This window comes from Nomascus leucogenys, chromosome 11 (assembly GCF_006542625.1).
Source record: "Nomascus leucogenys isolate Asia chromosome 11, Asia_NLE_v1, whole genome shotgun sequence".
Taxonomy (NCBI): Eukaryota; Metazoa; Chordata; class Mammalia; order Primates; family Hylobatidae; genus Nomascus; species Nomascus leucogenys.
The window spans coordinates 106,213,748-106,230,369 of NC_044391.1; the positions used below are offsets into that span (position 1 = coordinate 106,213,748).

General features: G+C 45.2%; 1 protein-coding gene across 1 annotated transcript in view; it reads right to left on the reverse strand.

The window, feature by feature from the left end:
• Positions 1-7,223: 7,223 nt before the first annotated feature.
• The window catches only part of C11H3orf70 (chromosome 11 C3orf70 homolog), an 80,074-nt gene continuing 70,675 nt past the window's right edge, over positions 7,224-16,622 (reverse strand). The window contains exon 2 of the mRNA XM_030822943.1: positions 7,224-11,223. Within this exon, the coding sequence (XP_030678803.1) occupies positions 10,667-11,223 (557 nt within the window). The 3' untranslated portion in view covers positions 7,224-10,666. The remainder of the gene's footprint in view (positions 11,224-16,622) is intronic.

Consider the following 16,622-nt stretch of genomic DNA (forward strand, 5'->3'; position numbering starts at 1 on the left):
GAACAAGGCACTGGGCCTCTGAAAAATACAGACCATAAAAATGATGTTTCATCTGCAGCAAAGGTCCCAGCAACGTGTGGGAAAATGCTTTACAAAGGTCACATATTACTTGTGGAAGAGGAAAGCCCACAGGGGCCTCATCAATGAACGCTGCAGTGAATAAATCATTCAGCTTTGGAAATCCTTCTAGAAGCAGTGTATTTCCACTCAGCCCTGCTTGCTGAAAGTGTTTTTCCAAAGATGCAGCTCCAGAATCAGATGTCTGTGACTTGCCCAGAGCTGCAGGAAAGGCCTCCTGTGATGCTGTCTTCTGGCCAGGCGGGGCGGACTCCAGGCCCCCGGGGAGGTCTGAGCTCCCAATGGGTGGCCCCAGCTGATCAGAGGCCCCATCCCACTCCTCCTGAGGGCAGGACTGTGTCTGGCTCACTCCTATGTCATTCCTGGCACAGTCAATAGTTACTGAGTGCCAAGTATATGCCAGGCACTTGGTGAGACAGAGTGGGTGTTGCTGTCCTTTAAGTCACTATCTTTTTCGAGTAAATTTATGAACGGAACGTTCACAAACCATATGTGTACCACTAGATTAACTCGCAATGTGAACACACCAGTGTCACCAGCACCCAGAGGTCCCCTGGATTCCTCCGTCGCACCACACCCCTCATGGGAACCACGACCCTGACTACTAGTGTAGATCGTTGTGCCTGTTTGGAATTTGCCCCTTGGGAAATGGCTTCTTTCGCTCAACGGTGTGGCTGTGTGACTTATCCATGTTATTCATCCTCATTGCTGAAGAGCATCCCCCTGACTGGCTACACCATAGTTCATCCGTTCTATTGTTAGTGAGAATTCAGGTTGTTTCCAGTACTGGCCTGTTAATATTTTTGTTTCTGTCTTTTGGTTGCTGTAGGTGTCCATTTCTGTCAGGTATAAACTTAATGATTTTGCAGGGTCGGGGGTAGATGTCATTAGTACCTTGTTGAATGCATACATGCCTGATGAATGAACAAGCCTCTACGGCTTTGGGGGCAACAGGATAGGCGAGATGGGACACGCTAGACACGCGCTCACATGCGCTCACATGCACTCAGTCTTTTCCTGAGCTTGACCCTAAGTGCAGGGCCTGTCGTCTGCCTTCTGCCCCAGCCAGGGGTGTGGTTGGCTCTAGATCCTGGCAGGATCTGCTGTTAAGCTGCTAGGTGGGGCTGGGTTGGGTCCAGCCTAACAGGCCGGGGGCTCTGAGGGGACCTCAGTTTCACATTGAGGTTTTTTTTTTGTTGTTTTTTGTTCTTTTTTCTTTGAGACAGGGTCTCACTCTGTCACACACACTAGAGTGTAATGGCACAATCATGGCTCACTGCAACCTCCACCTCCCAGGCTGAAGAGATCCTTCCACCTTGGCCTCCCAAGTAGCTGGGACTGCGGGTGTGGACATTCGGCGAGTTTTTTATGTTTTGTAGAGACGGAGGCCTCACTTTGTTGCCCAGGCTTACTCGCAAACTCCCAGGCAAAAGCGATCCTCCTACCTCAGCCTCCCAAAGTGCTGGGATTATGGGTGTGAGCCACCGCGCTGGGCTCACACTGAGGCACTTATGAGAGAAGCTGTAGTCCCCCATTCTGGACGTCTGTTCCCTCAGATCCCTGTGCTGTACCTATCTCAAAGGTCAGCATTGGGTCCTAGTCATCTTGGGGGCCACATCCCAGCCCCTAGCAAACTTGGGGACTGATGGTTTGCCCAACCCAGCCTCTTTTTTTTTTTTTTTTTTTTTTTAAGACAGTCTCACTGTCGCCCAGGCTGGAGTGCAGTGGCATGATCTCGGCTCACTGCAACCTCCGTTTCCCAGGTTCAAGCAATTCTCCTGCCTCATCCTCCTGAAGAGCTGGGACTACACGTGCATGCCACCATGCCTGGCTAATTTTTGTATTTTTAGTAGAGGGACGGTTTGGTCTCAATCTCTTGACCTCATGATCCACCCACCTCGGCCTCCAAAAGTGCTGGGATTACAGGCATGAGCCACCGTGCCCAGCCCAGCCTAGCCTCTTCTCTCTAGATGAATGAGTCGGCCCATCCTCCTCCAGCATGCCCATAGCCCCCACCCCCACACCACCCCTGCCTCATCTCCACGAGATGGGGTTTCCAGGTAACTGCCTCCCTTTATACTCACCACTGCTGGCCTCTCCATGACCCCATCAGTCCCTAAGTGGCATAATGCGGGCCCAGGTGACTCCCTGATTGACTCAGAAGGCACTGGATAGCTCTAGCAATTCACTGCCTGTGGCCCTTGGAAATGATGATGGGGACAGCAGAAATCCTTTTGGGATAGGACTGACCTCTTTGGACCCCCAGTGATGTGAAGGGACCTCAGTGAATTCTAGTTGGACTGGCTGATCTTCCACTGTCCCCTTGGTGACTCGTCAGAGATCTCCAGTGTGTGCCCCATGTTCATCCAGGTATTTGGGTTTCCCGAGGTATCCTCATTTGGTTTCCTCGGGAAACCCAAATATCTGGTGTGCTTCCCACATACTCAGTGCAGCCTCTAAATTAGGCTAGAATTGCCTCATTATTCTAGATTCTTAGGGAAAACAGGCTCTGTGAATCCCCTGTTCAGCTCACACCCGGGCCACGGTGAAACTCCCCTCCTGGTACTGTGTGGCCCTCTGGCTTTTCCTGGGAGCTCCGGAGTCCTGTCCGACCGCTTGGAGTGGTGATGCTCATAGACCAACATGGCTTTTCCAGGTCCTTCTGCAGATAAATGGGTGTGCCTACATTTGCTCTGTGAATTTTGGCATTGCAATTCACATAGGCAGATTCTACACGAGGGCTGAAATGTACTCCTTTGTTTACTGCACAGAGTCCTGGTTGAGGCAGATATGAGAGGCTCATCGCCGGGTAATCAGTCAGGATCTACACAGTCGCCTGAAGTAGACTGGCCCGGGAGGCGAGTCCAAAGCGGATGCTACTGAGGACATGCAATAGTTGAGGGAAGCAATTGGTATTGAAGGTCCCAATCCCAATGGAGGTAGGAGGGAGGGAGACAGGAGCAGCTGCTGCTTTAAGAGCCGACCTGCTGGGCGCGGTGGCTCACGTCTCTAATCCCAGCACTTTGGGAGGCCGAGGTGGGTGGATCGCAAGGTCAGGAGGTCAAGACCAGCCTGGTCAACATAAACCTCGTCTCTACTAAACACAAAAATTAACTGGGCTTGGTGGCGGGTGCCTGTAGTCCCAGCTACTCTGGAGGCTGAGGCAGAAGAATCGCTTGAACCCGGGAGGTGGAGGTTGTGGTGAGCCGAGATAGCGCCACTGCACTCCAGCCTGGGCAACAGAGCAAGACTCCGTCTCAAAAAAAAAAAAAAAAAAAAAAAAAAAGCTGACCCAAGGCCAATTCCCAAGATGAGTTCTTAGACCCGGCGGCCACGCTCGAGCACGAGGTCATGCCTGTTCTCTCGATCAGACTCAGATCCGGGTCAAGCCAGGCTGGCGCACAGAGTGATGTGGCACCAAGGGCAACCTCGGGTGATACCTGAGGGCTGAGCTGTAGTTCCCTTGAGGCAAGGGATGCCCTCGTAGCCTCAGCTGTGGGGCGAAGAGAAAATGGGCTGCAAAGCAGGGCAGGGTTTCAATTGCAGCAGCTCAACAAGTGGTAGAGCAGCAAGGCTGGGTTTGAAATCAGAAGTCTGGGGCTCTGACCTTGCCACTTCCTGCCGTGTGACCTTTAGAGTTAACTCTTGGCTGCTTCGTAAGAAACTCTCCAATATCCCTACCCTGTCCGCCACACAGAGTCAATGGGTCTAGCAGATAAGCTGCCATCTGGGAAAATGCTTCGGAAACTGCAGGTCCCTGTTCAGACATTGTGTTCTGCTGATCCACGATGCTGTGTATTTTGTCATCATCTTTGTCCTGGGAGAAATCACTGGGGTTTGACAACAGGTGACCAGCTAGGTGTCATACAGGGCCAGGATGGTCCCCCCGGGTCCCAAGCTTTCTCATCTCCTATCTCCAGAGTCACACACAGCTTCAGGCTGGGGACTGGGGAAGACAGGAAGAAATGAAGCCTCACCCCTTTCTCCAACCTACCTGGCCCATGAACTCTCCAGCCACGAAAGGAGTCACTCCTCCGTGGAGGCCCATTAGTTTCAGGACACACACTCCCAGCGCAGCCGCTAGTCTCTTCCAGCAGGTGCATGAGCAGGTTTGGCCACAGCCTCAACTCACTTCCATGCACAGATCCAGCAAAATCGGGATCCACGTGTACCCACTGTCCTAGGACTTGACATCGTCAAAATAACTTACTGGGTTGTTTCTGATTGTAAAAGTAATGTATCTTCATTTTAGAAAAGTAGAAAATTTAAAACAAAAACACTATTAATCTTGGCACATTTGCTTTTGCCTTGCTTTTTACTTTATTTCCATCAATTTCCCATATCTCCCTGATTCCTGAAGAATTCCATCCGACCTCTAACTGCCCCTCCCTGAACCCTACCTCAGGGAGGCTGAGTCCGGAGATCCTTCTTACTCCCTTCATTCAGCACAGAACTGGGGTGGGACAGTAAGGGTTAAGGACATTACCAATTCCCAGTGATTGAACTGTAATGAGGATGAGATGCTAAATTAAAGTTTATTGCAGAATAAAAGTGTGCAGTCAGCATTTGTAAGAGGCTACAATGAGACGCCTTCTAGGACTTGGCAATACAATTAGGTAGAGTGTTAAAACAGTAGAGTGCACACGCAGATGAGATGCGCTGTCTGCAGGAATCACTTTAAAACATCAGTTAGCTTTAGGAAAGGCAGGGCTAGTCTTGAATGCTAGTCAAGAGGTGATTAAACATGGAAGAAGCAATGGCCTCATCAGAGCGTAGAGATATTTGCAGAGATATGGTGCGGGGTGGGGGGGCACTGTATGGAGGACAGAGAAGGGGACAAAGAGGGAAGCCTGTCAGTGTTTCTCCTCCACTGTGTAGGGACCAGGTGCACTGAGGTAGATGAGGCACTAGTCTGTGGGAAGGTGTCTGCTGGGTTAGGGGGATGCAGCAATGCAGACAATGGGCCAAGAGTGCGGACTCTAGAGCCAAAGTGACCGGGTTCAAACGCTGACTGCCACTCATGTACGAGCTGTGCCACACTGGGCAAAGTGTGGACTTCTTGAGCTCTTTTCCTGATCTGTGAAATGGGGCTGCTGTAATCTCCCTCACAGGTTGCTGTGGAGATTATGCATAGAAAGCTTAAGGTAGCCACTGGACTATAATTAATACTAACAAGGATTTTATTACTGATAAATAATGACTTTATTTAGCAGTTCCTAGGAAGGTTGTTCAATAGACTCCAGCCCCTGAAGCTGTTCTTTTCTGAGTATGGACTTGCCGCGCTGAGGCCTGGCCCCCGAGCCTTGGTGACCAAGCAACCCCCCAGACTCTGCAGGGCAGCAGCCTCCCTCGATGCCCAATCTTCAGTTAGAACTGCAGCCAACACTGCCCTACATGGCACGTGTAAGCCGAATAGAAAGGCTGTAGCTGCGGTGAAATAAATGCTATTTGGTGGAGGTGGGTATCAAGTTTTATTTGCTATAAACCCAGTGTAGCCAGAGTTCTGGGAGTTATCATGAGTGGTGACTGTGAGTAGATACTGCGGACAGTACAAGTTACCTGCACCTCATGAGGTCTTGTAAAGGTTTAGTGGGGTAATGGCCATACACTGTTTCTCAGCATGTAGGAAAGACCTGATACATAAATGTTTCACACTTTGCAAACGTGAGTTTTGGTTTTGGGGTTGGGTGGGAGGCATTACTCTACACTCCAAAATAGCAGATTTGTTCTGGTATAAAAGAAAAAAAAGTCACGTTTATTTTACAAGGCAGTATTTTCCTAAAGTGTTACATATCAAGGAAAGTTGAGCTGTCTGTAGGAAAACAATATAATTAGTCAACATTGTGCTTAAAACTTTAAAATAGTTTTTAAAAATAGCACAGTGAGTGAATATTGCCAGGTATGAACAGCCTTAAAAAGTGAGGTGGACACAACGATATAGAAGCTCAGTATTACAGCCGCTAGTGATAAGTCGCTTTGAGAAGTGTCAGGCTACTAAGAGAACACTGCTTCAACCTTAATCGAAAAAAGAATTCATAGCACTAACTGAGACATGGCCTTTTCCTAGAACAGCTAACTCTCAGTTATCTACAGTAATGAAAAAGCAGTGACAATTTTTAAATGGTGAATAATTCCAAAATTAATGTTGAGAAGTGCCCTATTTATGTGTTGATGTGACACACTGACATCCGGGAACTTACGGCACTGGTCATGTGCGTGGAACTCCCACTGGCTTCTCCCTTCCTCCCTCCTCCTCAGTGGGAGAAGACAAAAATCATAACTACCGAAAAGCCTAAAATATAACTGGCCTCCTCACTTCTGGTTCACACCTCCTCTGGAGAAGGGCACAGAGGAGAAAACTGTTAAAACTTTGTTTTCCTCATGTAAAAAAGCCAGAACATGACAATAAAATTTTGCAAACAAGATGTGGGAATAATTAAGAGCTGACTGTAGAAATATTTTAACTTGTGCTTTTTCTCCTGCCCAGTAGTATCTGTACCACTAAACTTAGATCTATGGACAGCTTTATAAATTATCCAGGTGCACCCTATGACCCAAGTCAAGAATTAAATTAGCATAAAAGGGGTTTGTTATCAGTCCCAAAATACTTGTGATGGTTCAAATAGACCAAGAAGTGGAGGATTAGAAGTAAAGCTGGCCGGGCGCAGTGGCTCACGCCTGTAATCCCAGCACTTTGGGAGGCCGAGGCGGGCGGATCACGAGGTCAGGAGATGGAGACCATCCTGGCTAAAGTGGTGAAACCCCGTTTCTACTAAAAATACAAAAAATTAGCCGGGCGTGGTGGCTACTTGGGAGGCTGAGGCAGGAGAATGGCGTGAACCTGGGAGGCAGAGCTTGCAGTGAGCCGAGATGATGCCACTGCACTCCAGCCTGGGCGAAGGAGCGAGACTCTGTCTCAAAAAAAAGTAAAGCCACTACTCCCAAGATAGAATCAAATCCAAAAAGTATTTCAGGAAAGCAACTACGTTGTTTTGTTCTGCTCTTGGTGCTTTTGTTTGCCTTTCTTTTGTATTGTATGACCTTGAATTACAAGTCTTCCCCTCCCAGGAAAGCAATTGTTCTTCAGGGCTCTCCTCAGATTCTTATTTCATATCTTAAAAATTACACAGTAAAAAAGACCTACATGTGATAGTAAACCCTTATTTTTTAATATACCAAACAGTTGTAACCACAAAAGCATTGTAATCATCATTTCTTGGAAAAGTTATAAGCATATTTGAAACTTGAAACTTCTAAAATCTTGGTTAGAGAAGAAAACTAAATTCTACGTTTAGTGGAATTAAGCTTCTACCTAATAGCTTTTATACCAACTTTCCAAAAGTAGCAGTGGCACCAGGTTTCCATGCAAACCCAAGAAAGCAGTTTATCCATCCACACAGCCCAACCCTTGCTCCAATGAGCATATTACTGGGTCCAAAGTATAAAGCTGTCCTATCTGTCAGTGTGCAAGTGTTAACCACAGGCTCCTTCATGTGACTGTGTTCAATGTTACCGTGCATGTTGCAGTCTAAACATTTTCTAAAGTGCCTGTAAGTATACAAATTAGCAACATAATATCAGCGCTACAGAGAATTCCTTCATATAATATAGAACAGGCCTAGAATTTAAAGTGAAACTACAATCTGTTTCAGTTGGTTTTGGAATGCAAGCATAAAGAAACAATTCCAGTTCAATAACATATTTCAGAGTGTTATCAACAGTGCTAGGACAAAAATCTTGTGCTTATTTAGAAAAGGTCATTTTGAGATCCAGGAGTGTCTGATACTTAGAATCCAATGGAATGTCTCTAATTCTATATAGGAGATAGTAGTAAGTGAAGCTTAGTGAGTTTTTCATTATAAAGAGATTATGCAAATATATAAGGTGATTATCAACTATTATTAAATCCAAAAATTCCATTAAAATTGTGTCTAATCAGAATGGCAGTTCAAGAGTGTAATAAAACAGGAGCCTAGACAGAAGCCCTAGATGCTGCAGAAACGTGGCCCCGAGACCACATATCTCCATGGCTTTAGAAATCCGGTCAACTCCGTTGGTTTACTGGGTGGGAATGTGGGCCTGTACAGAACACTGACAGGAATGGTGTAGAGGAGAAAGCCCCTTTATACGCCCATCTGGAGAACGGGCTCACCCACAGGGTAAATCTAGACAGGGCCCTAGTGTTGCTGTTACAAACCTGAGTGCATGATGCATGACTGCACTGCTGTGGCCTGACACACGGCTTGCAGGCATTTGGCTTCCACACCTGTCTTCAGTGAGCCACTCATGCAAGGCAGGCACCGAGAACTTCGGGCAGGGCTCATCAGATGTCCCTGTGCCACCCAGGCCATGCCCTGGGCAGGGGGAAGTTCCTCCTGCCCACATCTGCCTCCACCTGCCCTCTCCTGGGCCTGTTCCTAGAGCTCCTCTGACCCCCTTCTTGGTTTGTCTTGTTGAATCTTTAAATTTCAGTAAGTGGAGACTTGATGCTGCATTCCCATTTAGCATAGAAAGTTTTAACTCACACTGTTTGCAAAGGAAAATGCATACTCTGCCTTCTAAACCTATAGATGTCTTGGCCACCTAAACCTAAAAAAAAGTTCTATCTAGTAAACGACTTAAATTATACATACAACTGGGAAAGCAGATTCTTCCTTGAGTAGTTTGTGAACAATGCCAAATGGAGGCTTCAGGGAAGAACACAACTTTTTCTTACAAATCCGGCTGGGCGCGGTGGCTCACGCCTGTAATCCCAGCACTTGGGGAGGCTGAGGTGGGCGGATCACAAGGTCAGGAGATCGAGACCATTCTGGCTAACACGGTGAAAGCCTGTCTCTACTAAAAATACAAAAAATTAGCTGGGTGTGGTGGCACATGCCCATAGTCCCAGCTACTCAGGAGGCTGAGGCAGGAGAATCACTTGAACCCAGGAGGCGGAGGTTGCAGCGAGCCAAGATCGCACCACTGCACCCCAGCCTGGGCAACAAGAGGGAAACTCTGTCTCGAAAAAAAAAAAAAAAAGAATGTGATGTAGAGATGTACCATAACGGTGCCAGAGCACAAGGGAATCTCAGAGCACAATGGCCTGAGAGCATGCTTCTGGATAGTTAGGATGGAAGTACTGGTCTGTCTCCAACTCTGATGTTCTCATTAGGCCATACTTAAAATTTCCAGGATTTGAAACTATGCCTCATGGATAGAAGGTTTGGAGAAATAGCAGTTAACTGACTCAGAAGAATACCTGGTATAAATGGAGAGTAGAAGTAGAATTCTGAAGAGAGATAATAAGAAAGAATTAGTCACTATTTTGTGCATGTGAGGGGAGAGAACACATACAACAGACAGACTGTGGGAAAGAGAATGACGATTACACTGAATATTTCCTCCTGACTTAGCAGCAAACTATTTCAACTGCTTTTGCACCTGTTTAAAAATCCATGCATCATACTGAATTCTAATCCATTCCTCACTTAAGCCATACTAATGCTTCATACAACCAAATGAAGCAGAATTAATCAAACCTATTAGATTCAGTCCTAATCCCTAAAGGGCTTCTGTCTTTAGCATTTCCATGCTAACTAAAACTATTAATTGATTTATTTTTTCCTTAAGATGTCAGATGTGGCTGCCTCCTAAATGTGATACCTATATAACTTCCTAAGAGTTTCCCAGACTTGAAGAACAATTAAAAGCAGAGAAATGTTGGGGAACCCACCAAGAGGCCAGCTCAAATGCTGAAACACCTTCCCCAGCTGGCCCCAGCCAAGTAAATCTCATGCTTCCCCTGGGTCCCCAGAGCTTTCTGGGTGTCATGAGTTGAATGTGTCATATATAGGACTGTGGGCCCCTTCATGGTGGGAATCAGGTCTTATGCTGTGTCCCCACAGCACCCTGCAGGGGACAGGTGCTCAGCTAAAGCTGGATTGAGCATGAGACGGATGAGGTCATCTCTTCTCATGTGAATGTCTAGCTCAGCCCCAGTCATGGAGCCTTGTACAGACACTGGCCACAAACCATGGGGTGAGCTGGCCTCCAGTGACCTCCCAGAAGTAAGCCGAGGCAGCTCTGATCTAGACCCAGTGCAGGTGTGGGGAGAAGGGGAAGGGAAGAAACGGCATCTACCAGTGCACACTCAGTAGGGAGTGCTGCTTGCGTAGGACAAGCAGGACAGGACGGGAGTGCCTGTGAACATGCCAAAGGGAATGGCAAGAGTCTCTCTGTGAAGGACTGGCTACCGAGAAAACACTGGCTCCTTCCCTTTCGGTACCTCCTCAATCTGATCCAAGATTCTCTGCGACCATCACTTCACTGCCTTCAAATCTCCCAGTGAAATTAAGGCTGGGTCACAATTCATGACACCAGATGCTACATAGAAAGTAAGTCGAGATACAAAAGAAAACCGTTTATAATAAAAATGTCTTAGTTGTAAGATGGAGAGAAGCTAATCAGCATACCACCGAACTGCTACGGTTGTTGGTGGGGTTGGGGAGTGGGTAGAAAATATCAACAGCATTGGAAAAAAGGATCCACCGGACAAAGGTACAAAAGCTTGGCGTGGGTCCGAGGCTGCGGCTTCCTGTCTGGACTCTCACACGGTCGTTTCTATGGTTTCAATCACTTCCAGGTCAGACTGCGAGGGGGAGAGAAGGGTGCACTCATCCGGTTCCCAGCTGCTCTCTGGACTGTAATCTTCCTCTGAACTCAGTTCTGCTCCTTCTTCTGTGTCCTCGTCACACGATTCCACATAGTGAGCCCCGATCGCATTGATCCCAGAGTCCTCAGAACTTGAGGGAGAAGAGCAGTGATCTATTTTTGGTGTATTGCTCTCTTTTGAAATTAAGGCATCGTGTGCAGAGACCTCCTCAGGGCTCATTCTGTGGGAATGCGGCGCTGGCTGCTTCTGCACATAACACATCTTCCCATTAATACATTTAACCTGATAGTTGTCAATAAAGAGGTCTGAAATCATACAGTACCTTGGTGAGTCAGGGGGAAGGGGAGGCTGGAAGACAGATGCAAATTTCAAAAAGTGTTCAGTGAGCGAGACTGAGATCTGAATGGTGTTTGTGGGTTCCCGAGGCCTGGCAGGAATCTCAGTGCTCGGAAGCTGTTCCACAGGAGTCATAGGCTGATACATGTATTTGCCTGTGGAGACACAAAAAGACCCTTGAAATCTATGAGTATTACACAAACTATATTAACACGGCCATAATGGTTTCTGAGGACTCGATGTCTTTAAAAATATTTCAGTAACACCTCAAAAGAAACTAGTAATAAAATCATTCAACACTGGTATAGTCCAATTAAAAAGTCAGCATGGTATATAATAATTTTCATCTAAAAGACTCAATCTACTTTCTAAATCTCAATTTATATTTGTGTCTTTCTGATATCTCTGAAGTAGGTGGATAGATACTATAATCCTTATTTTACAACTTTAAGTCATTTGCTCATTATACTAGAACAAAAAAGGTCCACAATATAGCATGGTAAAAAATACAAGTTGTACAGCCGGGTGCAGTGGTTCACACCTGTAATGTGCAGATCACTTTTAGGTCAGGAGTTCCAGACTAGCCTGGCCAACGTGGCAAAACCCTGTCTCTACTAAAAACACAAAACTTAGCTGGGCATGGTGGCACACGCCTGTAATCCCAGTTACTTGGGAGGCTGAGGCACGAGAATCCCTTGATCCCAGGAAGCGGAGGTTGCAGTGAGCTGAGATTGTGCCACTGCACTCCAGCCTGGGCGACAGAATGAGACCCTGTCTCAAAAAAAAAAAAAAAAAAAAAGTTGTAAAACAGTATAATGTACTGTAAAAGTATAATTCCGTGGTTATCTCTAATAATGTTTGTGTTAACGTATATATTTTTCCAGCTTTTAAATGTATGTTAAGTTTATCATCAGAATTATGGGAGATTTTCACTTTCCAGGTGTATGTTCTAATTATAATATACATACACCTATATATTTATTTAATAGGTAGTGGCCCACTGGATTGTCCTGGCCACCCTCAGTGACTGGGGTAAGGTTTAGAGTGGGAAACGGTTTCTCTGAGGACCAAAGCTCATCAGTGGTCTAATCAGGAGGTGTCTCCCCTGCACCCCCTCCCCGACACCAATTCCACTGGCACTAAGCAACCTAAGCCAAGCAGAAGCAAAGGGCAAACGCACAGAGGGATGCAGAGGACACCCTGCTGGATGTTTCTAGGAAGCCCACAAGCTTATCTCCAAGCCTTCCTCTCTGCTCTGAGCCTTCAACTGTTTCCCACATAATTGACATGGAAGTAAAACCTAAATGGATTTGGTCCTAATGTGTCCCTTTCCTCATCCCATTTTTCATTCAACATCTAGCAAAGCCTCCCACATGCTAAGGAAAGAGGGTTGAAAATATCCCATCTGTAAGTCTAAAGTGATTTCAAAACAAAAAGCTAAAGCAGGGATGGGGAGGCCTAAAACTCCCAGAGACAAGTAGCCACAATTGTGGGCATCATTTTGAATTTTTCCTAATTTAGGCAATTTATTGGTTCATGTTGTATCTTCACCACATTGTTGACAGGGCTTTTAACCTTAGCACCACCTGCATTTTGGACCAGATAATTCTTCGTTGTGGTGGAAGTGGGGGGTGCTATCCTAGGCAGTGTGGGGTGTTTAGCAGCATCCTCGGCCTCTCCCCACTAGATGCCAGTAGCAGCTCCTCCCCAAATAAGACAAATTCCCTGACGGGTGAAATCACCCTGGTTGAGAACCAGTGATTTATGGTATCTTCATGGGCATCTTTTTGCAGGCCAGTTACTCATATGTATGGCACTTGCTCCTGTTTATTTCTTAGACTGGAAATCCTTCTAGGACAGGATTCACATTTGTAAGGAAAACTAGCTTAGGTTTTATAATGTTAATGATGCCGCAGGAGAGCGGCAATTTCAGATTAGAAATGTAAGTAGTAAAGGCCAGAAATCATGCAACATCAGTAATCTATTAAGATCAATCAAGCCTCCTTATATTTTTTGTTTTTTTTTTGACTCCTGTACAAAAAAGCCACTCAGGTACCACAATTTCTTTATAACCAAATTACTCTAAAAATACCTTCATTTTCATCCTGGGGTACCATATGAAAAAAGTACATTTAAAGTCATTAAGCCTCTGGGTTCCCAGGGTGCTTCCAAGCTTGGGCATACCTTATGCAAACCCCGTGGTCTGATAAAAACGCATTGAGAAGAACCCAGTCATAACTGCCTGGGGGAACTATGTTTAAAATATACCAGGCGTCTTCATTTCTCCAGCTCTTTAAAAGGTAATTAGTACTTGTCAGGCAGAGTTAAAATCAGGTCAGATCTAAGAGGTGGTATAGTAGGACCTCTGCCCCTAGGCACTGTGGACACTATTGGCTGAAGGGCTAAAGAAGGCTGACCTTTACATCTCCCTCCCGTTTACACCTCCCTCCAGATCCTCCAGCCCCAGGATTAGAGCAATGTATGTTTGGGTACGGGAGAGAACGGACTTAGAGAACCTGGGGAACTACTCTTCTGTCCACAGAGTGGTAAATAAAACGTGGAATGAAGGTTTCATCTTTTCCATTCTTGGCTGGTAGTTACTGAGCTCAGGAGGCTGTGGAAGGCAGGTAGTCAAGATGTGCTTGTTGTATATGCTGATTAGATTCATCCTGTCCTAAGTAACCTGTGGTTTAGTTGTCCACTTGTCACAGCCACAGGAGGATCCTCGTAGTTGATTCATGCCTTCCAGAACCATCCTCAGATCCAGAGGGAACAAGGCTGTATTTGTCCAAAGATAGAGGGAAAAGGTGAAGCCTGGCTTTGGGACTTCCCTCACTCCATTTTTCCTTCCCCTCTTTTATGCTTCTTCATCATTTGTTTGCTTGCTTTCCTTTTTGTTCTTCTATTCTTTCTCTTGTCTCCTCTCATCCAAAGTTCTCTTTTTCTTTCTTGAAGTGTAGTGCTATGGAATGAATGTTTGTATCCCCACAAACCCTAATTCCCAATGTGATGGTATTTGGGGGTGAGGCCTTTGAGGAGTGCTTAGGTTTAGAAGAGGCAATGAAGGTGGAGCCTCTAATCATTGGTTTAGTGCCCTATGAGAAGAGGAAGAGACCAGATCCCTTTCTCTCCTCTGTGTGAGGATACAGCATCTGCAAACCAGGATGAGTGTCCTCATCAGACACTGACTCTGCCTCACTCTTAGAATTCTCAGCTTCTAGACTGTGAGAAATACACGTTTGTTGTTTAAGACACCCAGTCTATGGTATTTTATTATAGCAGCCCAAACTGACCAGGACATGTAGTAAAAGGGAAATGCAGCTGGGTGAGGAAGATGTGAACCAGATTCCACTTCTTTCTACAAGGTACATCTATTAAATGTGTTTACTCAGAGCGAGGGTGAGAGCCCATTATCTGGTGATATGGGGATGCAAAGAAAGAGAGAAGGAAAATAGTAAAGATGGCCACATAAAAAACCACCTTTAGTAACCACCTTTGAAATATCAATTATTATATAATACTATATTGTTTATAAACAGAGAAATAATTAAACTCAAAGGTTTAGTTTTGTAGGGCTGTGAAGGGTTAGTGCTTTGCTCCAATCCCTGATAACTTATATCCCTGGGGTATCCTAGGCTGAGAATCCATGTTCACATAGCTCCGAGGCACCGCAAGATCCGGAATTATCAGAGAGATTCAATTATGTTTACTACAAGAATAAAATGAACACACTTCTTCAACAGCAAAGATTGAAACGAGTTTCTGGCGATTTAGCCAAGAAATTCAATAACCACTATATTCTCTGAACAATCTTAATTAAGGATTTACCGTGTTACTTAAAGAATAAATGGTTGAGAACTTTTAAAACCTAAAGCTCTAAAAGGAAAAGATACTCAGAGGTGAGGGCTTAAAGAAAAAGAGCAAAAGGAGGATCAGTTTGATCCAGCAATTCCACTTTTGGGTACATACCCAAAAGAATGGAAAGCAGAGTCTCGGGGATATTTGAATATGCATGTTCACAGCAGCGTCATTCGCAACATCCAAAAGGTGGAAGCAACCCAAGTGTCCATATGAGCAGATAAACAAGAGGTCATATACACGTAAAATACATTAGCCTTTAAAAGGAAGGAAATCCTGACCCATGCTACAACTAGAAGAACCTTGAGGACACGATGCTAAGAGAAATAAGCCAGTCACAGTAAGACAAATACTCTGATTCCACTTGTTTGATGTATCTAAAGTAGTCAACTCACAGAAACCGAAAGCAGAGTGGTGTTTGCCAGGGACTGGGCATACGGGGGGATGGGGAGTTGTTGTTTAATGCGTAGAGTTTGGGTTTTACAAGATGAAAAGAGACGTGGAGATGGATGGTGGTGATGGTTGCACAATATAAATGGACTTAACACCACTGAACTGTACACTTAAAAATGGTTAAGATGGTATGTATATTTTACCAAAATTTACCAAGAAAATGAGCGGCCTGAGGTATACTGCATGCATAGTTCAGTTCTCTGACTTTATATAGTTTAAATTAGTTTTACACTTTTTTTTTTTTTTTTTGCGATGGAGTCTCTCTCTGCTGTGCAGGCTGGAGTGCAATAGCACGATCTCGGCTCACCACAACCTCTGCCTCCTGGGTTCATGCGATTCTCCTGCCTCAGCCTCCCGAGTAGCTGGGATTACAGGCATGCGCCACCATGCCCGGCTAATTTTGTATTTTTAGTAGGGATGGGGTTTCTTCATGTTAGTCAGGCTGGTCTCAAACTCCCGACCTCAGGTGATCCACCTGCCTCGGCCTCCCAAAGTGCTGGGATTACAGGTGTGAGCCACTGTGCCCAGCTATACTTTTAAATTAGTATAATTCACTGTATTAACAGACTACAGGGAAAAAACCCATATGATCTGGAATATTTAAAGAATTCTTGCCACTCCATAATGAGAAAACAACCCAATTTTCTTAAAAAGGGGTGTGGCTACATAAGAGTAAGACTGAGGGATCTTTACAGTGATGGAAATGTTCTGTATCTTGCCTGTATTCATGTCAACACCTTGGTTGTGATATTGTACTACTGTTTTGCAACTTAATTGCCATTGGGGGGAACTAGGCAAAGGGCACATGAGAGCTCTGTATTTCTTAAAATTTTACATAAACCTATGGTTTTTTTTCAAAATGTATAATCTAAAACAACAGGGAACTATCACCATAGATGTGATGACATACCCTTTTTGGTGTATTATATCAGGAGGTACATGCTGTTGATACATTTCATTACAGGTGATGTTTATTAACTTTGTGGTGCCTGCCTAGGTTTCTCCATTGTAAAGTTACTATTTTTCTCTTTGTAAGATATTTTAGGACTGTGCAAATATCCTGTTTCTCACCATACTTTCACCAATTTTAGCATGGATAGGTGGCTCTTGTCTGCAACAAATATTACTGTGGTGTTTGCCAAACTGATTTTTTTTAAACCACACACCATGATTCTTCAGATTTTCTATTTACGTCATTCCTTCTACATTAATTGGAATTATATGTGTGAAATTGAAGATACTG